We start from the raw sequence: 27,954 nt of genomic DNA, 5'->3' as shown, positions 1-27,954 counted from the left end.
ATGTTTCTTTCCCAACACTAGAGAACAGGTTACTAGGACTGCCCTACACAAGTTAGAGTTTTAGAGAAATGGCTCACAAAAGTTAGTTACAGTTGTATGGTATTTATTTTTTTTTAAGTTACAATAAAAGGCTCTTAACTCCTTTGAATTGTCTCTTCGCTTATCTTCTAACATAATTCCAAGCTTCATTCTGAGTGTTTTACATAAATGGGGGCTGCCAGAAATTAGTACTCTGCTGCTTTAGTTTACATCTTAGTGGGCATTTCGTGAAGACTACTGGTAGCACAAAATCTGGTTTGTGCTAACTGGATAACCAGCTATACTCCCTCTTAGTCACCAGTGATGGCCCAAAGACAAGATATCAGGCTGCTAATAACCAACAACTGTCCTTTTTTCATCACCATACGCATCAACTTGTTTTTCATATCACATTGAGAGAACGTGGCCACGCAGGCACATGTGTGCTGTGACGAGCTTCCTGATGGCAATGCTTGAATCACAAACTCAGGGAGGGAAGACATCAGGACAGTCCCTTCCTACTACTAACTTCCTGCCTAAACACTGAGCTCTAGGTTATGATGTGGACACTTAATTGGCATTGTCCAAAATATTGTTTTATTCTTTAATGGAAAAAATCCATTAATATTCAAATGAAAGAATCACATTAAAAAAAACACATAAGAAACAACCTCCAAAACATCCAAGCAGCAGAGGGAGGGAGGGAGGGAAAAGTGTTTCAACAGCCCATCAGTTTTCTTCAAAATATTATGTGACAGAATATGACCCAATGCACTGGTTACAACAATTCATAGAATTTTTCAAAGTTTTCTTGAGATGCAAAAGTTCACTGTTGCAGTGTTTTCAAATGACCAATCAAGCACGCTACTTTTCAGTTAAAAAGGCCACTGGTAGATCCATCTCATTTTAAGAATGTTCCTTCACTGCTGAAAAATTACGCTCCCAAGAAAAGAAAACTGAAGTCTGCGCTGAGTGTCTCACAACTCGTCCTTCCCCAAGTCGTCCAGCTCCACGTCGCTGAGGTCGATGTCGTCTTCCACGGGAAGCTGAAAAAACAAAAGCCGCTGTTTCAGCCCTGCAGGGTCTTGTCACCACCAGTCAGGAGCCAACCACCTCTTTGCAGGGCAGCAAAGTGACTTCTACAAAGGAATGTGGGCTCACAAAACTAGGTCCAGGCCCTGCTCTGAACTTTCTCTACTACATAAATGGAAGAGCTGGGAACGAAAAGGAAACACGACCAAACATCTTTGACAGTGACAGCAGGGGCAGAGAGAGCTCAACAGGCTGGTGCGTGTGCTTTGTATGCTGAAGGCCCGGATTCAAGCCCAGCAGTAGCCCCCCACAAAAAGAGACAGCTAACTTAACTGTCCTGCAGGTGGTGGGGAGTGTGACCATCAGTGCTAATGTCAAAGCTGTAGTATGACATTTCCTTACAATAAAGTGAATGAAAACGCAGATTAAATATTTACCACTATGGGCTAAGAATCAGAAGGCAACTTTATCAATGAGACTTGGTTTCTGTCACGAGTATCAAACAGGTGCAGAGAAAGCTCAGGCTTCTCATGGGGGAGTCCTTGGTATGATTCCTGGCACCTCATGACCCCCCAGCACCGATAAGAGAACCCGAGCAAGGTGTATATCCCTGCCCCCAAAGTATATCAAATGCCAAGCTACAATTATTTCAGTTTTCTTTTAAACTCAGTTGTCACTACCACCCCCTTCCAGCCCCGCCTTTATTTTTCCCCCTTTAAAAAAAATTTGGGTGAGGCTCAGGCCACACCTGGTGGTGCACAGAATCAGGGGTGATTCCTGATTCAGTGCTTAGGCGTGACCCCTGGCAGTGCTCAGGATGGCCACATGTGGTGGTGGTGACTCAAGCCAGGGTCACAGCCCATGTGGCTGCATGTAAGGCACACAGTGTTTCCCGTACTATCCCTCCAGCTCCCAATTTCAAAGAGTTTAGGTGATTTTCCCCAACAGCCCTTCAATGACGAGACTGCACGCAATATGTTGAAACCGAGGTCCGACAGCAGGCGTGGCTGACTGGTGAGTGGACAGGACAGGGATGCGCCTGTACCCCCCCGAAGGTCCGGTCCTCACCTCGCCATCCTTGCCGTCCCAAGGCTCTTTGGTGCTGATGGAGGGGAAAGCCCCGCCTCCGACAGGCGCTGTTGATCCACGGCCGAAAGAGAGCTCCCTGGGAGGAAACACCCGAGAGAGGCACACAGTCAGAACAGCTGATGCAAACCAGGGTTCTCTAACAATGACTGACCAATCCTACTTCCAGTACAACAATAGCTCTGATTCCTGCACAAGGCCTTGGCATCGGATCAAGCTAGTTCCCATTAGATTATTAACAACAACAGACTTATTTTTCTGAAACACACATCAAGTACATAAGGACTGTTAAACGTTAACCTAGATCATAGGAGAACCCAACAGCGATTAGCAGAACTTGAAAACAGACCGCAGAAACGCTTTTCTTAAAAGGATATTTTGGGGCACTTTTTTAGCCAGTCACCCACTATCGCTCAGGGATCACTCCTGGCAGTGCTGGGGGACCGTATGTGGCCCTGGTGATCTATCTAACAGGGGACAGCCAAGTGCATGGCAAGCACCCGAACCCCTTAGTCACCTCTGGCTCCAAACATGGTGCTTTAAACATTCATCTCTTCAGAGGTCAATGAAAAGCCATCTGGGTATTGGACCCTTGGTGGATGGAGCTGGTATTTGAAAACTGAAGGCAACCGCCTACCACTGTTCCTTTTCAAACAAACTGAATATAAAAATTCGGGCCTTCTCTTCGTTTCTGCCTTTATAACACACAGCCCTGTATTGCTGCCTGCGGCTCCAGTTTAGTGCACAATGTGTCCCTTTCAGATAGACAGGCGTCACTTGCACTGCCTTGGCTGGGATACAGCCGAACCACCACCACTACATCTACAAACGGTCAATGTAGCCTCACTGCTTCTTAACCCTTGGTGGGCTGTCCGACAGCCGGTTCGCATGTGCACTGAGAGAAGTAATGCTAGCAATTCCTCACCTGCTGAGGTGGGCGTGACCGCCCTGAGCCCAGCCCCACCTAGGTGACTGAAGTCGGGGTCTGCCCGGGAGTTTTATCTTTGGGCTGTGGCAGGTCTGTGAGTCTTCCTGGTGTGGCCCCGGGTGGGTAGCCCAGCCCTCAGCTCTGCTGGTCTCTGAAGCGCCCTCCTGGCAGTGCTTCACACACTGCCCAGAAAAACATGACTCAGGGCCACAGGCGGAACACTGGCACTGTTTTGCTGCCTCTCTATTTGTTCCCACATATTTTCTCCACTGGTAGCTGGCTGGGTTCTGGGGCTCCTTCCTACCTCCAAGGCACGACATTTGAGAGCTAGTGACCCATGTAATTTCAAACACAAATGTCACTGTCTCGGGTTTACCACATGCTACTGCTTCTACCCGCACCTTCCCCACGAAGCATTTGCCTCTCCCGTCTCTGTACGTGGAAAGTAAATATGGGTGAAACGAAGGTCACCGAGAGAACCTGTAATTTCCAATAACTGCATCACATCTAACCCATGTTTGTTTCCTAAGGTTTTTGCCACAGAGGCTGCTGGAAAGGGATGAAGTGCGGTTTTACCACCTTTTGTCTACAGGCTGTGCTCTGTTCAGCAGTAAGTTCCCAGAGGGTAGGGAAGTTCTATCTAATTGAAACTATTTCGAAAAGAATTCTATCCCTGATAAAATATTTACCAAGAGCTTAGTGTAAGCCAGGCTCTCTAGTAGTAACCAGAGATGTAGTTCCATACTTAGGCCCTGAAGCCAATAAGCCAATACCCAGAAATGGAAACCACCATGGTTCAAACACAGAGGACGGGGACTGGGGGGACGTGGGTGCTTCCAGCCAACGGGAGATGTGCAGAAGTAGGAGGCACTCAATGCCATCTGCACAGAAGGGCACAGGTGGCATAAGGGCAGAGAGAAAGAGGAATATAGTTCACTCTGCAGGATACATCCACGGAAGAGTATTTTACACACAAGGTACAGGAAGGTCACTTAAAAGTGGATTTATAAACATCTCATTCTCGAGAACACCACATTCAAAATCATTCCACAGAAGCTGCCGATGCCAGTGTGGGCCACCTGACGTGGGATAGACTGTGCCACCAATTACGGACAATAGTAAAAGTCACCATATGGCTGAAACTCGATTTATTGATAATTTCAGCATTTTAAATTTCAGTAACTGAAAGAAAGTAGCATCTATTTAATGAGGCTGCCAGACGGCGAGAAGCACAAATTGCAGCGTCATGATCAGTGAGTTAAGGCCTCACCTATTTACACCTGGTTTCAAATGAATAAGCCACACCACCACCACAAAAGGCAAGTAAAGGAACCAAGGAATTACCTGAGGAACTCATTAATGCCCTGCTCACTGAAAGATCCTTTAAGAAGAGCAAATTTCATCTTGCGTGCATTAATGGCTGCCATGGCGGGGTATCCAAATCCTCCAATGCCCAGCGCGTTCTCGAGATCAGTCTGGGCTCCAGCTTCTGTCCAGAGCCACCTAGGAGAGCAGAGTGGGGAGTCACAGTCGAACCGATATTAAAAAGCAAAAGATCACACACTTCAAAGAAGGCATGGAATGAAATAGGTGTAGACATTAATTAGCTGTTCTTAACAATGCTTTTAATAACTGGGGGGTGGGGTGGGTCAGGATGAGTGTGAGGATGATGACAACAAAGCTGGAAGTGCTCTGGGGTTACTCCAGCAGAATGCTCAGGGAATCATGGGGCAGCAGGGATCGGAGCTGAGCCCTCTGGTCCACCCTCAATGTTGTCTAAACTAACCGCCGTGCTTCTCACATTCCTTACATCCTAACTCCTTAAGTCTCCCCAAATCTATTCGTTTACCTGAAACAACGCCCCCACCAATCCCCAAGATGTTCATTAACCTCATACATTTTTTGGAGGGGGGGGGGACTATGCCTGGTAATGCTCCGAGATGATTCCTGGTGGGGCTCAGGGGATCATATGGGGTGCCAGGATCAAATCTGGGTCAGCCATAGGCTACCTTCCTTGGTCCCAATTTTTCTTTTTTTGTGAGGAGGGGAAGGGGGCACCACATTTGGAGATGCTCAGGGCTTACTCCTGGCTCTGTACTCAGGGGGCACTCTATATGCAGTGGTGGGGATGTATTTGGGTCACCCATATGCAAGGTTAAGTGCTAACCCACTGTACCACCATTCTGATCCCGGGTCTCAATATTCTGCCTTTCGTCCATCAGGAGTTCTACCCATAGCATTTGGAATCTTACACTCTCTCTTTAGGTCAGTCTTCTATGCTTTGTTTTGGGGCCACCCATGTTGGTGGCCCAGGGTTATCCTGATGCTCAGGAAGTTACACAGTAGTGGGGGGTCAAACACGGGGCCCCACATGCAAAGTCCATACTCTATAGCTCTGAGTTACTTCCCCAGACCTGTTTGCTCCTCACAAAGTCTAACTTCTTCGTTATTCGCATGCACAGAAAAACGCTTAAATTTCTTGACCCGAATTTTACAGTAGTGCAGAGTAACAAGACCTCTGAAAGCGCCTTTCTGTGGGCACACCCAAATACTACTGCTCTGATGGAGAAGGTGCAAATCTATTGTGAGAGGGATTGGCAGGAGGAAGACTCACCCAGCCGGGAAATGACAGATCAGTGAGGATGACAAGCAAAGCACAAAGAAAGGGGGGAGGAGACAGATGCAGACTTCGATTTTAAAATCTGAAGTTCCAGGCTGGAGTGATAATACCACAGGAAGGGCGCTTGTCTTGCTCGTCTTGGGTTCAATTCCCAAAACCCCCATATGGTATCCCGGGACCGCCAGGAGTGTTAAGTCCCGAGTAAACCACTGGTGTGCCTCCCACAAAAAAACAACAAAAACAAAACAAAACCCCAAAGTTTCTCTGCTTTTTAATCTAGATTTTACTAGAATTCAACTATGTTACTAATGGAAGATTTGGGTTATTTTTGCTAGCCTTAGCCCAAACTAGCACTTAAAATATAACTCCTATAGGAAAAAAATACACTGTTGCACTGGTAACGGTGGAGACCTACACTACATTTCACCTAGACTTGCTCTGTATCTTTTATTTATTTTTGCTTTTTTGGGTCATACCCAGAGATGCTCCTGGCTCTGCGCTCAGGAATTACTCCTGGCGGTGCTAGGGGGGACCCTATGGGATGCCGGGGAGCCAACCCGGGTCTGTAAGGCAAACACCCTACCTACTGTATTATCACTCTGGCCCCTAGCTCTGTATCTTAAAAAGTCCACGTGAATCCAGAAATGGGACCGTGTAGAAAACTGAGAGAACCTGGCACTTTCCAGAAGTAGTATACTTTCCTACCCCAATGACACCAACAGTAAATTCAATAACTTACCCCCACATTTTCTTTTTGTATTTGTCTGCCAACTTCATAAGAACATCCAAATAAGAATTTCTGCCTACAGCTCCTAAACAGACAAAAAGAGTTTTTAATGAAAATAAAGGGAGTTCCTGACATGAATCTACTTAGAAGGTGTTCTCAGAGAACAGCTAACAGACAGCGATTCGGTGCTGCTCGTACCCGTGTCGAGAATATGGGGCAGCACCGCCACAACACACAGCTGGTGGTCCTCACACGTCTTCTTGGCAATGTCCTCATTGATGATCTGCGGAACCAGACACATCGAATGTTGGAAGGCCAGACTCCAGAGAAGTCGAGAACAAGGGTCAGGGAGATGGCTCAAAGGGCTGGAACAGACGTTTTGTAAACGGGGACTCTGGGATCTACCCTGGGCACTGCTCAGCGTAGCCCCCCAACCAGACCCTTAAACAGAACTCAGAAATACAGCTGGAAACGAAGACATCACCACTTCCATTGAAGAACAGAGTGATATAAGTACAAGAGGCTTCTTCCCCTTATGTACCGACCGTAACGCTCTCGAGAAGAGTCCTGTGTTTTATTCCTATCCCAGTCACCCGCACTGGTGGTGAGGCAATGTATTAATGTTTGGTTCTGAAATCAGAATGCCTGGGCATTGGCTGGCTGACCGCTGTATAGATAAACAGATGTGCTTATTTTTATATATTTTTTAAGGATCCCTGCACCTCAGTTTTCACATTTATAAATGGGGGGGGGGTCTGTATCCCTAGGTTTCATCTAAGAATTTAAAGGAGGGCCGGAGCAATAGTACAGTGGGTAGGGTATTTGCTTTGCATGTGGCCGGCCCAGGTTTGATTCCCAGCATCCCATATGGTCCCCTGAGCACCACAAGGGGTAATTCCTGAGTACAAAGCAACCCCTGTGCATCACCAGGTGTAACACAAAAAGGAAAGAAGAATCTATGAAAAGTATCATAACAGCATGTGTCAGTGACTGGGTCCATTCTATTTTAAGCAGTTCAGTGGTACATTTGTCAAGGTGACTGTTTTAATACTCCAAGTTAGGATAAGCAGCACTTTATCAGACTAATTTTGCCCACTTTAAAAGCAATAAAACACTTCAGAAGTATTTTGGAGGGAAGGGAAGAAATTACTGGCGAAGATTAACGCCTGTCTTTTTCCCATGACGCCTCTCCTACGGGGACAGGAACTTGCCCCAGCAGCAGGGGCGGACGCAGTGTACCTCAAGCAGCTCAGGAGGAGGGGCGTTATCAGAGAACAAATCCAGGGCCCGAGACACGATATCGGATCTGGTCCGTCCTCCATCATAATCCACAGGAGACTCGCCTTTCTGAAATATCTTGATTGTAGGAAATCCCCTAATCTGTTCACCAAAATCAAATTAATACTTAATGAGAAATAAGAGATAAGAGAATCTTTATCACTTCTTAAACCATCTTAAAAAGGAGTACCCAAATATTCCCCAGCTAGCATCAAGGTCTAAGGGATGAACAGGTCTGCTCATCAGGGATTTCAACATCTTGACTGCAGACCCAGCTAACCATATTCAAACCCCGGAGGGATACTTTAATATTAATATCTCAGCTCTAGACCAAGTGGACAATTTCAAAAGCCCGCATGAACAGTTTGTGAAAACTTGAAGAAGAGCTGCATGTGTTTCTGTAACACAGAGTAGTGAAGATGCTAGAAAAATAAAAATTGGTGGGTCCAAGTTTAAAGGTTTTTCAGGTGCAGCCATAGTGTAACTTTATTATGAAATGACTAAACATCAACCCTCTTGTTGGAGTACACGGAGCTTGGGTTTATCAGATTGTACCCATCACAGTGCTCCCGAGTCACTCCCATTACTTTGTCAGTTTGTAACCACTTCTATGCTCTCTTCCCCAACCAATTTGTAAGGTCTCATCCTTCTTAGACACTGAAGCTGTACTGTAAGTTAATATTGCCTTTCTCCTCTCCTTATGTCTTTTGACCAGTTCACTTTAATGCAATGTCCTTTTGTATAGATACAGGAAGACAATTAATTAATATTATGCTTTATAACTTAGGAATTGATTGGCTTTGAATATTATTCACTCCTGGGCATCTGCCTTCTCAACTTAAGCCTCAGTTGCCCTCACTTCCTAGCACCCCAAGGGCAGGGTCCCGACGTGGGACTGGATGGAACCAGGGCAAGCCGTTAAGTTATGTGCTACCCTGGCATCGCGATGGGCCAGGCCAAGGTGCCACGATTCTTAACTATAAGTTAAGAGTTTGATCATAGGCAAATGATGTCATGATCCAAAAGTAACGACAAGACTAGGGCCCTGCTGCTAGGAATAGGAAAGATATCTGGCCTGAGCACTGCAATCTGAGATCGAGATGGCCCTAGGAGAGCAATTCTATAAGCTCAAAGTATTTCTTACTGTGTCCATACAAATGTATGCTTATATGTTGGTAGGACAAGGAGAGGAGAAACACGTCCTAGAAGCAGTTTTCCCGTGTGTCCTGACTAGCTTGGATGAGACTGCTTTCTCCCCTTCAAACTGTCTTCAGTAAATGATTTCATATATTGAGACAGTTTCCCCTTTCTCTCAGAACCCTGGCTGGTCTTAGATATGCAGATCTCAGGTGGTAGCCAGGCTGGTCTTTGGGATGCAAATCAAGGTGCTTGCAGTTTGTGAAAGTACTTGTGAAAGGTTTCAGCTTGGCTTTGTATCTTCTTTCCGGAGGCCAGTATTACTGGCCTGCGGATGTAAGGAAACAATGTGGATGTAAGGAAACAATGTATGTTTTGCCGCCTCAATTTTCTTTCTGCAACTCCTTTTGATGACATCACTATATTGCGCCCTTTAGAGGTACTATGATCTATATAAGGGAGATTTCAGGGCTCTATGGGGGGACACGTGCATCAGAGAACCTGGGAAGATGGGGCTGAGGACAGAAGCTGGGAGAACAAAGGCGCACGTGCTTGAGGATTCCTGAGGCCTCCATGACATACATCTCTTCCATGTAATAAATCGCTGCTAAGACCAACCAGCCTGGCCCTCGGTTCCTTCCTTCGCCTGACCATCGCCATCGACCTCCTTGGAGTGGGGAAGCGGCCTGACTGCCGGCCGTTTTATTTTTTGTGTGTTCACACACCCTCTCCCCTGCATGGGAGACCCAAAGCTCTGGACCAGTTGTTAAGTCCTGTGTACCTCATCCAGCAGTCACCAGACTTACCCCATATCGGGAGGTCAGAACCTGATTGGCTGTAGCATCCACGGCAGCAAGCTTCACTTTTCCTTTTGTCTGCTCTTTCACCTCGGAGGCGGCTGCAGCCCACTCAGGCTCCAGGCTAGAGGAAAATTTTCGTTACTTTGGAGGTAAATCCCACTTGGAAACCACTGAGTGCCGTTAAGAAAGGGGACCACCCTTCTTGTCTGCGTCCCACAAATTTGCTTCATGATTTCCCTGTCAGCCTTTGAAAACAGGAGGCAGGAAATGCTTGGTAACTAATGCCTATGTCTAACGTCTGTGTAGAGTCAGAACTTTCCTGGAGATCTTGAGTCTATGACCTGGTTCAGCTCTTTACACTGAACGGCAGGAATTCTCTTGTGTGTGCAATCGACAATAAATAAAACCAAATTCATGGAACGAGTGGGGGACTGCCAGAGGTAAGGCCACGCAACAAAACCATCCTGCGAATGTACTAAGAACGCAGTGACTCACAGGAGTTGGTAAGGTAAAGGTAAAGGTAAAGGCCCTCCCGTTGATCGTCGATTTGCTCAAGCGGGCCCAGTAACGTCTCCATTGGAGACTTTGTTGTTACTGTGTTTGGGAGCGATAGCACAGTGGGTAGGGCGTTCGCCTTACAAGCGGCCAACATGGCCAACCCGAGTTCGATTCCTCCGCCCCTCTCGGAGAGCCCGGCAAGCTACCGAGAGTATTCGATATGCCAAACACAGGAGTTGGTAAGAAGGACTTACTTTTTGCAGTGTCCACACCAGGGCGCATAGAACTCAACCATCCAAACATCTTCACTGTCAAGGACATTCTTATCAAAACTGTCGTCTGTCAGCTCAATCACGTCTTTCTTACTTGAGCTTTCACTCCTACCCTGTAATTCGTGACATTCAACATTAAACTGTAACTTTGCCCCAGAGAACACAATTTCTATTCTATCGAGCTATCTGTACATAATTGCTTCTATATTTTAACAAAGCCTTTGAGTTTTAAGCAAAAAAAAAAAAAAAAAAAAAGATCTTACTCAAACTGGTGATATTGCCCAGCCTGAACTACAGCTGTGCTTGGAGGCTCTGGCAGGTACACCCTGTGGTTTGAGGGGGTGGGAGAGAGGCAGGTGGTGCTGGGAAGAAAACTCAGGGATCATTATGTTTAAGGCTCTACGTCTCTGAGCCGCATCTCTAGTCTTACCAGAACCTCAACACGGCTCACTTCATGGCTCCTAACACTTGCATTTTTGGGTTTTAAAGAGCCACACCCAGCTGTGGTCAGACATCTAATCCCAGCACTCGGGGATCATTCCTGGTGAGGCTCAAGGACAGTACGGGATGCCAGGGATCAAACCCCAGTCAACTGTGTGCCAGGCAAGCACCTTCCCCGCTGTACCATCTCTCTTCCCCCTTATAAAACTATTCCAATTCAGATTCAAGCTGGTTTATTCCAGGGATATTTTTGTTTTGTTTTAATACTCCTTAGGAGGCCAAAGATACAGCTCAAGGGCAAGCCCATGGCTTGTGATTTTAAGATAGGGTTTAGCTCCTGGCTCAAAAAAAAAAAAAAAGCTGTTCTCTCTTAATTAGTATTGACTTTACATGTTTTTTGTAAATGTAAAGTTAATGCAGATACTCAAATTCGAGATTATTTCCCCACTCACTCTTGGTTGCCAAAATCAGAAAGTAGTCTCCGTAATGGAAACTTTGTCATTCCCAGTGTCTATACGTAACTATAGCCACTACCTTTCCATAAAACCTCTACCTTCCAAGAAAGTGAAAAATAATATTCGACCCTTTGTATTTTTCAGAACATTTTCTTCCAGACACTAGCCCTATAAGTTACCACTGCTAATAACACCATTGCCTGGGCTAAAAGTCATGGGGGGTGGGCGGGGAGGTAAGACCGGGCCATTAAACGTGCAAGATAAAGGCAAAAGCAGAGGACCTGCAGGTAAGCGCCGAATCTGTATAATGCGAGTTTCACTGGAGAGGGGAAGGGCCATTTTATCCCTATCAATAAGAATTTAATGCCTTTTCATAAAAAGATTTCACACGAGGGTATCTAAAGCACCAACCCATTAGACACACTTCTCCCTCCCTATGAAGAACTATCCACAGACAGAAGGAGGCCATAGGGACATCCATGCCCACCCTTGCCTGCCCGCCGGCTCTCCGGCTCTCTGAAAAGAACTCGCAAGGAGGTTTCTCTCTCCCTCTGCAGTTCAAACTCACTGAATCAAGCCCTGAGTCCAGGAAGCCGCGCTGGGGGGCCTGAGCCTGCAGCTGTGGTTCTGAGGAGGGGAAACCAGCAGAACGGGAGGCTGACCAACCCCCACCTCAGCCCTCAGGGCCCACTGAGCCAACCACCTCTATTTTTCATCTTAAAATCTATACATAAAATTCATACAGAAATATTAATAAAAAGCAACATGTTACACGCTATGTTATTTACATACATAATAAACAGGTACATGACAGACATGCATTTATTTTACCAGGGATCAAATCCAGGGCCTCAGACATGTGAAGCATGCACGGCACCAAGTCAATCCCCCACCCCTCCTATGTATTTTAAAGTTTATCAATTTAAGATATAGAGAAAACAATGAAAGCCATCTTCCCCAAGGAGCGCCCCCTCGGGCGTGACAGTCACCCGCATCTCAAACCACAAAGGCTCACTTACTTGTCTCCCACCGCTCCTGCCGCCAAGGCGATCCTTGACGAGCTGGCGCAGGGTGGACAGCGCAGCATCCACGATGGCCTCGCTCGTCCTGCCACCTACCGGGGGACAAGGGAAGGACAGGTGAAAGGGAGGGAGGAGAGGCGGGCCTCCAAGAACAGTCCAGCATCAGTGGATGTCCTACCAGACCTGACAGCACACGGACTGAGGGGAAAGGTGATCTCACCCCAGAATGCATTCTGCAGGGCACGTTAACCAAGTAACTCCTCTTCCCCAGATTACGTTAGGAATAAGAACTTCCTGTTGACCTACACATGAGAATTTTACTAATGAGGACTTAGAAACATTTACAGCAACTTCATCTAGTTAAGAAAAGGGGAAATTCCCAAGTATGAAGGACAATACAAGAAAACCTGGAGAAACTTAGTTTGACAAGGTAAGAAAAAGACTGGAGAAAGCAGGGCATAAAGTATCTGAAAAGCAAACCTGGTGTTTTCTCTATCACACTGAAAATACTGCATTTTGAGCTTCTGGGTTCTACAGTTGGTTTCGCCCTAACACAGTAGCAAGCCCTGCTACCCCAGACTCTCTGCTCAAGAAAGGCTGCGCACTGGCTCAGAAGTGGAAGCTTAATGCCTGCCAGAAACTGATCTTCAAACTGTGGGCAAAACACAACCTCTTCACATGCATTTCATCTTTTGTTGTTCCCCCATCTTTTTTGGGGGGTGGGGTGGGGTGGGAAGTTACTTTTGGGCCACACCAGCAGTGCTCAGGGATCATTCTTGATAGTCTTCAGGGGACCATACGCAGTGCTGGGGATCAAACCCAAGTTAGCCACATGCAAGGCAAGTGCCTTACCTGTAACACTCCCTCTCCCTCTCCCTCTCCAGTCTCTGTTTCCCTTTCTTTTAAAAAGTGTCTCCTAATCAAACTGTCCAGAAAGAAATAAAACCTAAGATTTCTGACTGGACTCACGAAAGAAAACTCAGTACGGTGACATTCAGAATCTATCTGTATGTCCTGGCGTGCATCCTAATTAAGTGCATGCATCCTAAATAAGACTCTAGATGTGAGGCAGAGGAAGTAACTGGAGGGCTGGGCAGATAGGTGCCCTGGGCTGGCACAAAGGTGCCCTGAGATCAGTCTCTTACACCGCATGATCCCCCCAGCCCTACCCAGTGTTCCTCCCAAACCAATCAACCAGTAATAAAAAGGAACACCGGTGACTGTGTCAAACTATCTTGGAGGCCCCCTCCTGGCAGTTAACACAGTAGGTAGCATACCAAATGTCACCCCTTCTCTAAATACATTTGTATAACAGCAAAGTGAATGCAATATTCTGAAAAGTAGGTGTTTATTTCTAGAAAAAAAAGAAAGAAAAAAGAAAGAAAAAAAAATACTAATGAAACTTGAAAGCTTGAATTGTAGGAGAAATGCTTTAGCTAAGCCCAGCTCACCTACAGGTATTGGGACCCAACTACACAGAGATACTAACCAAGTCTAATGCTTTACACATATACCAGCTTCAATGAAATTTCTCGGTCTCAAATTGGCTTCCACACCCCCACTGTGCCAACACGGAGCACGCTCAGGAGAGTTAAGTATCCCCTCTAGCTACTAAGCAAGCGTAGGAGGTAGCTCGAAGCCACTCACCCTCCAGATTCTACACTCCCTCCACTTTTCTTTTTTGATATATATTTTTTTCTGTCAGTGGAATACAATTCAAGACAAGCACGGCAACGCTTGTTCGATGCCACTCATACTCCTCAGCTCCACCCCTGCCCAGTGGAAACTTATCGTTCTCACAGAAAGCAGAACTCTTTCCCAAGGAACAGAAGAGAAAAAACAAAATTTACTCTTTTTGTTTTTGGGCAACACCTGGCTGTGTTCCTGGCTTACTCCTGGCTTTGTGCTCAGGGATGCTGGTGGTGCTTGGGGGGACCGTATGAGGTGCTGGGGATCAAACCCAGGTTGGCCGCATGCAAGGCAAGTGTCCTGCCCACCGTACTAAAACTCTGGCCCCAAATCCTTTCTCTTTAAAGAGAAAAAACAAAATTTTGCCAGGGCCCAGGTGATCGCTCTAAGGGAAAGCATGTAGCATAGGCCCCTCTGGGCCTGATCTCCAGCAATGAGTAGAGCCGAGACCACCAACAGGAGAGACCCCCGAGCACCAGGTATAAACCGTCCACCCCTAAAAAACCCCACAATTTTATTAAATGATCCACAAAAGTATTACATTAATAAAGTATTAAACTTAAATACATAAAGTATTACTCTATCCCCAATCCTTTCCTGAGAACCACAAACACAAGCTTTACTGAGTAATTCCAGTGATCTTAAATGTCTGTCAGATCTGAAATGATAGAAAGAGGGTGACTAGAAGAACAGTGAGCCCTGGGAGTCCTCAAGCTCGATTTCTCCCTTTAATTGTCAGTGGAATCTACAAATCAGAGAAAACTGGGCCAGAGAGATAGTACAGAGGTGAAGGACCCCAGCACTACATGTGGTCCCCCAAGCTCCACCAGGAGTGATCCTTCAGCACAGAGCCAGGAGTAAGCCCTGAGCACTGCTGGGGCTGCTCAGAAAACATGGAGAATTTGTGGTACTAATTTACTTTAATTCTGTTATTCGTCGATTGCCTCGAGCAGGCCCCAGTAACGTCTCTTTCATCCTAGCCCTGAGATTATATTCAAGGCTCTTTAGGAGAATGAGACCCATCATTGTTACTGGTATTTGGCATATTTGGTACGCCACGGGGAGTTTGCCAGACTCTGCCCTGTGGGCAGGCTACATTCGATAGCCTGCAAGTTTGTCCAAAGTAGGAATGAGACAATAAGATGTCATAAAAAAAAGTTCTGATACTTTAATTCTAAGGAGACTAAAAACCTGCGATGCAAATCTTAGTTCACAGGTCTAAGGATTCGTGGGCAAAATACTCCACAGGTACATGAACAGACAATTGAAACTGACTTTCAAATGACAGGTCTTCTTTGTCCACGCTGTGATGTCAGACCAGAGGTTCCAACTTATCTGGCCTACTGCCCTTAAAAAAAAAAAAAGAAAAGAAACATAGAGCATCCCTTCCCTTCTAATGTGCACCTGAGGAAAAGGCAGACCTCTGGACTGTACATGTACATACACACACACCCTCCCCGCCCCTCTGAGCGAGCTTGGTAATGTTACCAACTGTCAAAGACTGCCAGATCCCTTTTCTACGGGAAGGGCAGCTCAGAGACATCTGTAAATCCTTACTAAACACAGAGGGGTACAGAGAACTCCACTGGACTACCATAGAGCTGTGTCTACACTAGCATCAACAGTAATAAGAATCCTTTCCCCACACAAGACATCCTCAAAGCTTTACCAGAAGGGGTAGGAGTCACTATTCCATTTCACAGATGAAGAAATTCAGACACAAAGTGGTTGAGAAACCGGCAGAAAGCAGGGCTAACAGGTTAACAGAATCTGAAGTTCTCTTTCTACCCACTTGCTCAAATTAAAATTCTAACCAGGAGAATGGAGTAGCCAAGAAAAGTGTCCTTACCTTGGTAATCTTCTGGCCTGTTTTTGTTGGCCCCAAAAATCTTGATGGTAGGAAATCCCTGAACGCCATATTGACCTCCAAGTGACTGATGTTTATCTGCATCAACGGCACCAACTTTCACAACATCCTATGGAAAAAGGAAGGCAATCTCTTTCTTTAATCTGAGGCAGGAGCCACAAAACCCTGTCATCTGATTCATGCCAACTAAGCTAAGAAAATAAAGAGAAGGGTCGAGTTTACACAGAGAATCACAGTTCAGAGTAATAGATTCAATCCCCATCACCAAATATGGTCCTCTAAAACCGCCAGGAGTGATCCCTGAGTGAAGAACCAGGAGTTAAGCCTTCAGCACCAGGGGAAATAGCCACCAAACAACAATAAGAAAGTAACTAAGGCACCCAAGGAGTAGAGCATACATCTTGTACGTGCAAGACCATGGTCCATCCCCAGCACCGCACTGTCAGGAGGTGAAAACATGGAGACTGCATCCCTTCCCCTAGGGAACAATATGGAAATATATACTGCCCCTGGTTCCTGACAAGATTTGGGAATCAAAACTAGGATTTTGAATGTCCGGATTTTGAGTCTCCTGCCCCCGTGCCTGGTTGTCCTCGCTGGGGCCCCTTGGAGGGGAGCGGGTTGAGTTTCCCTCCCCACCCCGACCAGGGCTCCAGCAGCCGAAGACCAGCCACCACCATGCTGAGTCCACTCTCCACAAGCATGAAGGTACCAGCAGAGGAACAAAGGCATGCAGGTCCCGGGGCTGAGATCTCCAAGCCTGCCCGGATCAGGGCTGAGCATCCTCCACCCAGATCCTCCATATTCTACTAGGCAGGGGTCACACCCACCAACTGGCCCCCTGGCACCATGTAATCCCATCAACAGCCAAGACCCAGAGACTATAAAACCCAGCAACCGGAAGTGGACATCTTATTATCTCATTCTTACTTTGGACAACCTGGCAGGCTACCGAATGTTACCTGTCCACACGGCAGAGTCTGGCAAACTCCCCGTGGTGTACCCAATATGCCAAATACCAGTAACAATGATGGGTCTCATTCTCCTAACCCTGAAAGAGCCTTGAATATGGCACTTTTTAAAAAATCTCAGTGCTAGGATGAAGGAGACGTTACTGGGGCCTGCTCAAGGCAATCGACGAACAACAGGATGGTCGTGATCGTGATCGTGCAAATTAGCTTCTCAGTATGCATCAATGCGCTTCATGCTGATTTAAAGAGGTGAAAGGGGACATTGTAGAAAACTACTTGCTTTTGTTTTTGGGTCATACTTGGCAATGCTCAGGGGACCATATGGGATGTCGGGACAGAATGTGGACTGGCCATGTGCAGGGCAAGCTCCCTACTCACTGTACCATCTCTCCAGCCCCTACTGAAACTTACTTTCAATGCAGTTGCAACTTTCTTCCATTCTGGTGTTAACCTTTGGCAGTGTCCACACCTTTTATGGGATGAAAACACAAAATAAGAGTTAGTATTTGATCCCTAATTCAAAAATTATCCTCCTGGAGCCCCTGAAGGAGCTCAGTTTCAAGACTTGACTATAATAATCCCTTCATATCATATGATTCCATACCTTTATCTAATAATTTCCACAGCTTCCAAATTCCTGCTTAATTATATTTTAAGAGTTTAAACACCCAGTTCCAATTGTAATTTTCAACCTGAATAGGAATGTCAGAAGTTCTCTAGTCAAGTGTGATTCAATGTGTAGTTTGAATCATCTGGCAAAACGCCGACTCCTAAGATCCAACAACTAGAAAATGGGGCTCTTGGAATCTTTTTGTTGTGGTACCTGGGACTGAACCCAGAATCTCCATACATGTAAAGCACACACTTTACCACTGCACCACATCCCTGGCCCCTGAAAACCTTACATTGCTTTTTTTTTGGTAGGCTTTTTTGGTGGGTAGGGGCCATAGCTGGTAGTGCTCGGAGAACTGATGAGGATGGGACCCAGGCCCCCGACATGGACAGCCAAGGTCCAGTCTGTTGAGCTGTCTCTCTGGACCCAGAACCTACATTTTAAAATAAACCATACAAGTGATGATTAAATCTCTATTAGCCTCGTAGAAATCCTTTCAATTTTCTCTGATCTAGTTCAATCTTCTTTTATTTTGCTTTGTTTTACCGGCGGGCTTAGCTCTCCTACGCTTAAATATTAGCGCTCTGTCTCCTGACAGATTTTGAATGCGCCAAGTTAAAATGCACACACAATCCCAAATCAGTAAACCTAACAAGCTGAAAAGCACTTGGCCCTATCAGGGGGTGATGAAAACGTGAAAAGAGAAACAGTGACAAAAACACAACCTTGGGTTCAGGGATGTGGCTGGGGGCGTCTGAGTGAGGCTCTGGCTTTGGTCCCCAACACTGAGTACAGCCAGCAGCAGCACTGGACATCTGAGCTGGGCAGGACCCCAAAGCAAAACCGAAGCAATACCACAACCATGATCTTTTAGGTACTAGTATCTTGGGGGTGAGAAGGCAAAACATACAGAGCCTTAAAAAAAAATTGTGTATATTCATGTATTTATCCACATACACAAACCAACCTGTTCTGCTTATCCCACCATATATAAACACACTCTCCATTTTTGTTGTGTAACAGCCACCATATGAAAAGACCAGAGCTTACTCATAGGTGATTTGATTTCTTCTATTTTCAGTTTTGGAGGGAGGCCACACCGGGCAGTGCTGGGGTGAGGGGAGAGGGCACAAGAATAGACGGGGGGACCATGCAGTACCCACTGGATCAAGCCTGGTGCTCCCCATTTGCAAAGCCTGTGCCCCCAACCCTTTGAGTCATCTCCTCGGCCAGGTTTCTTCTTTTAAACAAAGTAAATCTTCTAATTAGGTCTCGAGGGGTCCAACGAGCAAATGCCATATGCCAACACTACACCAAGCCCTATTCCTGCAGCATTTCCTTTAACCAGCACAACTCTGCAGACAGACCAGATCATTTTCATTTTACAGGTGATGAAGCAGACACCTGAGAGGTTAAGACACCTCCAGAAACAAAGGTTAAGACAGAGCTCACTGATACCTTCCTCACTAAGGAATGTCACCTTCCATAGGGGTCGGAGCTTCGAGATACTATAGGCAAATCTTGTTTTGTTGGGATTTTCAGATATTTGCAGTTTTTCAAACAAATTCAAAATTTGTGACCGTCTTGCACCAAGCAAATATATCAGTGCCATTTTTCCAGAAGCATCTGCTCACTTCACAGTGAGTTGTGTAATTAAGATGTTACAAATTGCTTTTTAAAACAATATGCTATTGTACTTGTAATGGACTGCAGTATGGTACAAATACAACTTCCCTGTATACACACAGGGAAGGCAAAAAGAAAAATTGTACTTGCTTTAGTGCAATACTCGCTTTGCTGCAGTGATCGGGAACAGAACCTCAACCTCTCAAGTGTGCGTGTTTTAAAAATCAGGATCTTTCAGGGAGACAAATGCTCTGAAATGTAGCTTCTACACACCTCTGCATACTACTTATATATGTATAAATACTCACCTCCCTAGAACATAATAAGTACCTCCAGAAGATATAAGTATGTATAAGCTATATACTACTTCTACATATTGACATATAGCTTCTACACACATATCTTCTGCAGATATAAGTGTTTAGGAGAACTAAAGACTTTCAAAGGTCCCATTTTTTTTTAAGTTTTTGGGCCAAACCCAGTAATACTCAGGGGTCTCTCCTGGCGGTGCTCGGGGGACCATATAGTATGCTGTGGATTGAACCTGGGTCAGCTGCCTGCAAGGCAAATGCCTTACCCACTGGAATACTGCTCTGGCCCTCAAATGTCCTAATTTCACAGAGCATTGTACTTCTTTAATTTTTAGTTTAGTACAGAGACTTTCAGAGTAAATACACCACTTTCAACATCAATATTAAACAATGCAAAGACAAATCAAAACGCCACACACATCCATGGAAGATTTGGCTATCTTCTAACTTGAGGGTGATTCACCTGGGGCTCCCTCCACAAAGGACTGTTATTTAAACTTTAGAGGCTCTGTGAATTTAGATGACAAAACGAAAAACAAAAAGCCCCGCGCCCTGTTTTCACTAACTGAAAATCAGGAGATCGCCTTTCACCACAGATACAAAATGTGACTTTGTCAGGAATAAAAGGGCAATTCTTCCCATGACCTGCACTATGGATGTTGCAGATTTGGTGAAGATGTCAGAATGATGGTGGCCAGCTGTTAGGTGCAATGGAGCAGGACACCCCACAAAGAGTTTAACATGTGGTAATGCCAGTCCTGTTTTCTGGCCTGGAGGGGGCTGGGTCCACGCCTGGTGAAGCTCGGGGGCTATTCCTGTGCTGGAGGGACCACCAGCAGAGCTGAGAGTCCAGCCACGGGCGGCACCATGCAGTGGAAGCACCTTACCCTCCATGTTCTCTGGCTCAATGTTATTTCCGATGTTCGGTCTCCTTTGCAACCCTATGGGCCGTGTTTTATTCTAGGAAAAAATCCAGAGCCCACAGAGAGGCTCCAAGTACCTTCTCCCGTTTGGTGTTCTTCCATCTGGAACATTATCACACAACACTGCCAGTCGGGCCCTAGTGATTAACTCCCAGATTCCTAGCCTTCCCTTTGAACTACCTGGTCTCCTTTAGAAATGAGGCAAATTCTCTCATATCATACCTCTCCCAAACAAGGCAAACCGCTCATGCTATAAATGAGGGAAAAGATCTAACCTGCAAAAGCTTTATATAAAAAAAAGCACTCACAGGAACAGGAGACAGCTGAGGAGTTTGGACACAGCCTTGCGTGTCCTGACCCAGGTTTGGTCCCCAGCATCACCAGGCTTCCTGAGCACCACTGTGGCCGTGGAAGGCTAGTCACTACCAAAATGGCCCCGAGGGCCTGAGAAGCACCATGTCCTTGGGTCTTAGCACTGACCACCAGCCCTGTTGGCTGAGTATCACCGGGAGTTGCCTCTGGGCCCCCCCGAACACTGCCTGGAGCCCCTCCCTAACCCCACTCCAACAAGTACTCAAAGATGTTGGGGCCAGAGAGGTAAGTTACAGGAAACAGGGCGCTTGCCTCGCAGGCAAGTGAACCAGGCTCAATGGCCCCCGAGCACCTCCAGGTGTAACCCCCAAAACACACCAAAGAAGTATTCAAAGCTGTGATGGTTTGTATATTTATCAATACAAAGGAATTAACTTATTCAAAATTTACAAACAAAAATCAAGGGCTCTTAAAGATAAGCAGTATTCAAAATGTTTTAGCTACATAAGCAATAGATTATATATATTCTAATTATATATAATTACACACCTCTAATTTCAGTGGCACTTTAATTTCTGCCCCCACCCCCACCCCAGTTTCTTTAAACACGGTGGTTTACAAAGTTGTGACGGCATTCAATATTCCAACACCAATCCCACCACCACTGTCCCCTTCCCTCCTTGGCTGTACTCAAGACTTACTCCTGGTTCTGTGCTCAGGATCACTCCTGGCGAGGCTCATCTCTGACCCTAAACCCCAGGGATGCTCAGGGCTTACTCCCGGCTTTGACCTCAGGGAGCACTCCAGACAGGGCTCGGGGGACTGCAGGGGATGCCGGGATTAAACCTGGGTTGGCTGAATGTAAGGCAAAAGCGCCTTACCTGCTGTGCTGTCACTCCGGCCCATGAATCATCTTTTAATAATAATTTAAAAAATAAAGACATTTGTCTGAAATTTGCGTACTTATTCCAACAGACAGATGAATGTGGATGAGGGGAAACTGTTTGGTTGTTGTTTGTTTGGGGTCACACCCTGTGATACTCAGGGCTTACTCCTGGTGGTGCTCAAGGTACCATAAGGGATTATCGGGGATGGAACCCAGGTGGGCCACGCGTCAGGCTATCACCCCATCTGCTGTCCTATTGCTCAGACTCTTAAATCAAATCTTTTAAGTCCCTTATTTTTTAAATAAACCTTCTTCAGGAAATAAAAGAGCTGATATTAGTCCTTCCCTTTCCTCTGTCCATGTATTTTCTTCATAAAATCGATTTGCCAGCCTTCTCATCCTATGAGCACATCATAAGAGAAACACCTTAATATTATGAAAATTTCTTCCTGCTCTTTTGCACCAATTAGCTACCTATACTCACTTCTTAAAAAACTGACTGGGGCTGGGTGGGAGAGGGGTAGGAATGCCTACAAGGCCTTTAGCAACCTAGTGGAGTGTCACATTTCCCTCTCTACCTCTCTGTATTTAAGCAGTTAACTAGCTAAATGAGATGGAGTAATCAAGTGACATTTCTAGATGCTATTTTCCCCCTAAAATACCATAAATATATGACAACTATTTCACAATACTTACCATGGAGCATAGAATTCTACAAGCCACAAACCATCACTCTGAATGACTTCCCTGTTGAAATTTGATGGTGTTAATTCAATCACATCATCACTGGAGGAATACAGACCATTCACTGCTAAAAAGAAGGTACAGCTCACCACACCTGCAGTGACGACAAAAAGAACATCATTAATGGCAGAGTCTGTCATCTAACAGGCAATCTGGGCAGCTCCTGCTTTGGCCACTGACCATGGCAGGACAGCCAGGGTCACAAGTGGCTCCTGCTGCTGTCGGAGTCGCCGCCAGTTTACTCCCACCTGTGCAGTGCTGAGCAAGCTAACACAGTCCACCCTCTTTATCTCTTAAGTTCCAGCGAAAAAAGATTTTAAAAAAAGGGACAGTGAAAAACTGAGAGGTCAAATCTAGTTTGGTGACCCTGAATAATCCAACTCGTATTCATTCCTTATGTTATTCAATTTTGATATTAGCATACAATCTTTATTTAACTTTTCAAGGAAAACTTATTGTCTCCCTTAAGATTAGGACTCTTAAAGACAATTTTTTCTTGTAATTTTTTTAGTTCTACCAATTGTCCATAGCAAATCATCAGGGACTCATAATGTTGCTGGTAAAGCTTAGAAAGAATTGTCATGTGTACAAGGATAAAGGTTACTGTATCACTAATAGCACTGCTGGGCCATAGAGTGAACCAAGTGTCCTCCAGTTGGCTAATCTAGAAGCTTAATCACAGTCTAAATAATCAGTCAATGCTCATTTAACATTGCTGACAAGTTTTGAGAAACTGCAACAGTAAATGTGTAACAGGTTCTTAAATAAGTTTCCTGTCCAATGCTGAGTTTTGGGGGTTCTTGGGCAGTGGGGGACTGAGCCACATCGGTGGTGTTCTGAGGGCCATATGCAGTGCCCGGGGACTGAACTGGGTCCACTGTGTGCAAGGCAAGCAAAACACTTTAACCCTGGATTATCTCTCTGGCCCCTGGATGCCGTTTTGTTATAAGGCAGATGAGGGGGAAAAAAAATAAATCCCAGCTGCCTATTGCTGAAAAAACAAACAAACAAATAAAAGTATTCATTCTAGATTCTGGTTTTATTATAGGTCCTTTAGTTTCCAAGAACCATCCACAATGTTAAGTGAAACCAGATCTGTGAATAATTTCATTTCATTCAACATTAGCCAGGATTCTTTTTTTTTCTCATCTTCTAAAAGATGAAAACATTAACACTGAAAGATGTAGTACTTAAAGATTTGCAGAAAAGCTGTGTACTGATAAAGATTTAATAAGTCAACATCTTCAACTGACAATAGTAATAAGTTTTCCCCCTTCTTTTATTTATTTATTTATTTATTTATTTATTTTTGACTCTTGACTGCATTCAGGGATCATTCCAGGTGGGCATCATGGGGCCACATGAGGTGCTGGGGACCAAACCTGGTCAACCACGCGGTAGACAAGTGCCCTGCCTGCTCTACCATCCATCTCTCCCGCCCCTGGCTACCAGAAAATTTTAAATTACAGCTAAAGCTATAGATTTCCATTGGATGATGCTGTTCAGTAATCTTTCCAAGGCTGCCAGAAACTTTTTTTCTTTTAAATTTTATTTTTATAAAATTGTTCACGATAGTTGACTACATTTGCTATTGCAATGCCAATCCCACCACCATTACACCTTCTCACCACCATTAATTTGAATATTCCCACCACCCCCAAAGCCTGCCCCTAAATAATTTTTTATTGCTTGTTATGAATAATCAGTTAAAAATGATTCAAAAAAGCCTCCTTAGAGGAAAGTGTGTGAAGAGTGTTATATCTCACCCTGGAGCTATTAAGCTATAAGGAACTACTAACATGTTCTTACAAGTTGAGCCTGTTGCAAATACTTTTTTTTTTTGATTGAGCCGGGCTGCCTTCTACTATATACCCCATCAAATGTGGTATGCTACTCTTAGCACATCAGTGGCTGCCAGAAACTTTATTTTTTAACATTTTAATTTCTTTATTTGGGGGACAAATCTGGCTGCACCTTACATCCTAAAATATCTTGTAAACCCCATATGTAATTTTTCTTATGCTGGTTAATATATTCAAATGTTTACTTGAATTTTTTTTTAAACCAAATCACCATGAGATACAATTACAAAACTGTTAATGGTCAGGGTTTCAGTCATACAATGATCCAACATCTATCCCTCCACCAGTCCACCAGTGTACATTTTCCACCACTAAGATGTCCTCCCCTCCCCAAAACCCCCTTCCTCTCTCTCTCCCCTCACCCCCTTCCCTTTGGGCTGCCAGAAACTTTTAAGTTGTCTGATTTACTTAACAAAGCATGCAAACTAAGTATCTAATATGAGTCCTAATTCTGAATAAACTTGAAAATGAGAATGATCCTTTATGAAGACCTACTGTTTTTTTTGGGGGGGGGGGTGGGATGGAGGTAGCTATGCTCAGGGATCACTCTTGGTGGTGCAGAGGGGGAACCATATACAGTATAAAGCATAAAACAATGGTGGGCTGTCAGCAAGGCAAGCACCTTAAACCCTGCATTACCTTTCCGCCCAAAGGTCAACTACTTTTAAAGAAGTTTCTTTCTTTCTTTTTTTTGTAAAACTAATATAAACTGATGGCTGTTCAATACACTGAGCTTATGGTGAAAATTTCAAAGATGGAAAAGTCAAAAGAACCATCAAATGGTGCACTAGAAAAACACTACTAATATTTTGGTGGATCTTTTTACGTTTCCCTATGCAACCGAGAAATCTAAATATATTTAAATAAATGACTTTTACTATACAGTTGTCTGTAACCTTAGTTCTCTCAAAATGCAAGCTGGCGCTGGAAGGCAGATTTTGCACTGGGGAAAACGGGTGTGACAGAAAGCAGTTCATCATTTCCCTCAACACAGCTAGGAATGGTCTTCACCCCGCCAAAGAAGCTGATTGCTGCCAATTTTTCATTACCAACAGACCAATACTAAAAATTCTAAAATCCCACCTCCTCTCCCTCAAATAGATTTCCTAGGGAGAAAACCTTACGAGAGGTTGGGGATATGTATGGCTAACATTTCATCTGTCCATCTACCTTCCAAAACTGCCATTTTAACTAATAAAACTTCCATGACTCTGTGGTCTGCACATTATTCTACACACTTCTATTCATTCATTTCAGAACTCTGTAGTCTATATCGAGTCCATTTTTAGACCAGGAAATGGAAACACAGTTAGGGTAACCTTCTTGAAGCCACATCCTCAGAGACAGAACAGGGTTATACAACCCCAATTATGGATCGGAGATCTGGAGAGGACAGTAGCGTGAAGCCAAGACAATGCATTCAGTGGACAGGGGTGGGAGGAGTCCCTTTCCCTCTCCTGCTCATCAGGCAAGCCCAGAATGCATGCTCCTTTCTGGGGGCTCACAAACTGGCTGGCTCCCAAGGGACCACCATTCGGACCGGAGGAATGTGCTTTCCTTCCACACAAAAACGGTGGTCGCTTCCCCCTTTCCTGTTGATGGGGCTGAACTTGTTCTATTTGTGAATTTGGGCTGCATCTGGTGGTACTCAGTCTTTACTCCTAGTTCTGTACTCAGGGATCACTCCAGGCGGTTCAGGGGACCCTTATCGGTGCTAAGGATTGCTTGCACTGGGTACGGAGTGTGCAGGGAAGCCCCCTAACCGCTGTCCTATCTATCTCTCCAGCCCCTCTATGGCCACATTTTTTCTTCGGTCCTTACAAGAGGCATCTGCTCCTTAAAAAGTGCCAGCTAACTGCCTCCCTAGATCCCCTCAAAAGCTCTATGCACTAGACGGGTTAGAAGGCCCCTGAACACAATATTCAGAAAAGTAGGTGACTGCATGTATGCAATCAGAAACCACCCCTCGCTCAAAATCCCTCAGGGAAAAAACGGGGCACACATCAGACAGGAAGTAGGTCAACGCTGACCAATGTAACGCCCTCACGTTCTCCTTGCCACCCCATTCCCCGGTAATGAGCTCCACCGGGAAACTGAGCATGGCAGCGCGGAGATTCCAGACAGGAATGTGAGAGCAGATGGCTAGGCCATCTGGCTTCCCGTCCCTCCTCCTCCACCGCACTCAAGGATGCTGGAAATCCCAGCCGCGACCGCTGATGCCCCACACCTGCGAGCTGGGTCCCAAAAGCAGTGGCGCGGAACCACCCGCTGAGGGCTGAGGACAGAACGAGCACTTCCTGGGCAGAGCCCGACTCTTGCAGACCTCAGTCAAAATTCATCGGAGAGGAGCTAAGCGGAGATGAAATCTCCCCCGGGCACATTCGCCCCTCGTGCATGCCCCAGACAGGGGCGCAGCAGAAACTAGTTCGTTTCTGGTGCAACCATCCCCCTGGTGCATGCCCCAGAGAGGGGCACAGCAAAGACTCGAATCTGGTGCATCCCCCTCTTGTGCATGCCCCAGACAGGGGCACAGCAAAGATTCTAATCTGATGCATCCTCTTTGGACACGCATTAACTCGTCAAGTCTCAGAGAGAGCCTCAAGGCTAGTTGAGCCGCGTGCTGCCACGGTTCACACCGCCCAGGCGTGCGCGGGAGATGGGTGGTCGCGAGGCAAACCCTGGGGTGGGGCCGGCCGGCTACAGGCCAGTCGGCGCGTCGCCAGGCCCAGGGAGCAAGAGCGGGGCCCGCCACCCCGCTTCCCTGCAATCTCTATCTACAGCAGGCGGCCGCCCCAAGCACTGGTTTGAAAAGTTGCCTCGCACTCTTATTTTTCCCTAGCGCCCCTGCACCCGAAAACCGGCTTTGGGGAGCCCCGTTTCCCTTCCCTCCCGCATCCATCCACCCGGCGCGGCCAGCCAGGGCTTGCTAATTTCGTTATTTCTTACGAGTCGGAAAAGAATTCCACCAGGAGGGCCCCGAGGCGCTCCCGGATACCCCCTTTAAGAGTTCGCACCCCCTTTGTACCCAAGACCCGCCAGGGTGGAGCCGGTGCTGGGCTCCGGGGCGGGGAGAGGGGGCTCCGGCCCCACCGCGGGGTCGTCCAGAGGCCCCCAAGCGCCCCAGCCCAGCAGCCAGCCGAGCCCGAGCACAAGCTCCTCCCCCGACCCCCGGCGGAGAGTTGCGGAAGTTCCTCCCCCCCACCCCCTCTAATGCGACCCCCCATCCACCCCCACCAAGCACCCCAAGTCCTGCAAGACCCCGACGAGTTGCTTGGGGGGCCCCGGCCTAGGGCAGCCCGGGCCCCCTTTGCCCCCGATCGCCCTGCGGGGCTCCCCTCCCCCTTCTACCGCCTCGCAAATGAATCCCAGCGCTCTCCCGAGCCCCCTCGGACCCCGCAACACCCCCCCCCTACACACACACACACACACTCACCCAGCCCCGAGCACCCCTGGCCGAGGACCGCGCCCGCGAGCCCCCACCCCAAAACGCCGGCAACGTGCCCGCCCGTTGCCCGGACGGAAGCCGAGGCACACGCGGGCCCGCTCGGGCAGCCCGCCCACCCCCGGGCGCCCCGCACCTACCGAGCACCAGGCGAGCCATGCCGAGGTCCCTCCCGCACGCACAGTCGCGTCGCGCCGCAGCCGCCGCCGCCGAGGCCTCGGATCCGCCGCGCCGCGCCCCCGCCGCCCCAAGTCCCGCCCTCGCTCGGCCTGGCAGGCTCCGGGAGGCGCGGCGGGGGCGGGCCGGAAGGCGCTCGCCAAGCCGTGGCCGCAGCCCATTGGTCCTCCCTGGAGCCGCTCATTTGCCTAGCCTATGGGAGTCGGCCGGGTAGAGC

At 46.7% G+C, this 27,954-nt stretch overlaps 1 protein-coding gene across 1 annotated transcript; it reads right to left on the bottom strand.

Annotated features, from left to right (window-relative positions):
• Nucleotides 1-82: 82 nt before the first annotated feature.
• On the bottom strand, nt 83-27,836 carry PDIA6 (protein disulfide isomerase family A member 6). Its single transcript, XM_056123525.1, has 13 exons — nt 27,701-27,836; nt 22,209-22,350; nt 17,253-17,310; nt 15,853-15,979; nt 12,312-12,406; nt 10,379-10,509; nt 9,633-9,747; nt 7,651-7,791; nt 6,610-6,694; nt 6,424-6,496; nt 4,409-4,567; nt 2,119-2,215; nt 83-1,064 (listed from the first exon to the last, which is right to left on the bottom strand). The coding sequence occupies exons 1-13, from the start codon at nt 27,717-27,719 to the stop codon at nt 996-998; spliced, it is 1,311 nt and encodes a 436-aa protein (XP_055979500.1). The 5' UTR covers nt 27,720-27,836; the 3' UTR covers nt 83-995.
• Nucleotides 27,837-27,954: the final 118 nt, after the last annotated feature.

Source organism: Sorex fumeus, unplaced genomic scaffold, assembly GCF_029834395.1.
Source record: "Sorex fumeus unplaced genomic scaffold, SorFum_2.1 ptg000006l, whole genome shotgun sequence".
Lineage (NCBI taxonomy): Eukaryota > Metazoa > Chordata > Mammalia > Eulipotyphla > Soricidae > Sorex > Sorex fumeus.
The sequence above is the reverse complement of the archived record's forward strand: the minus strand, read 5'-3'. Positions and strand labels throughout refer to the sequence as shown.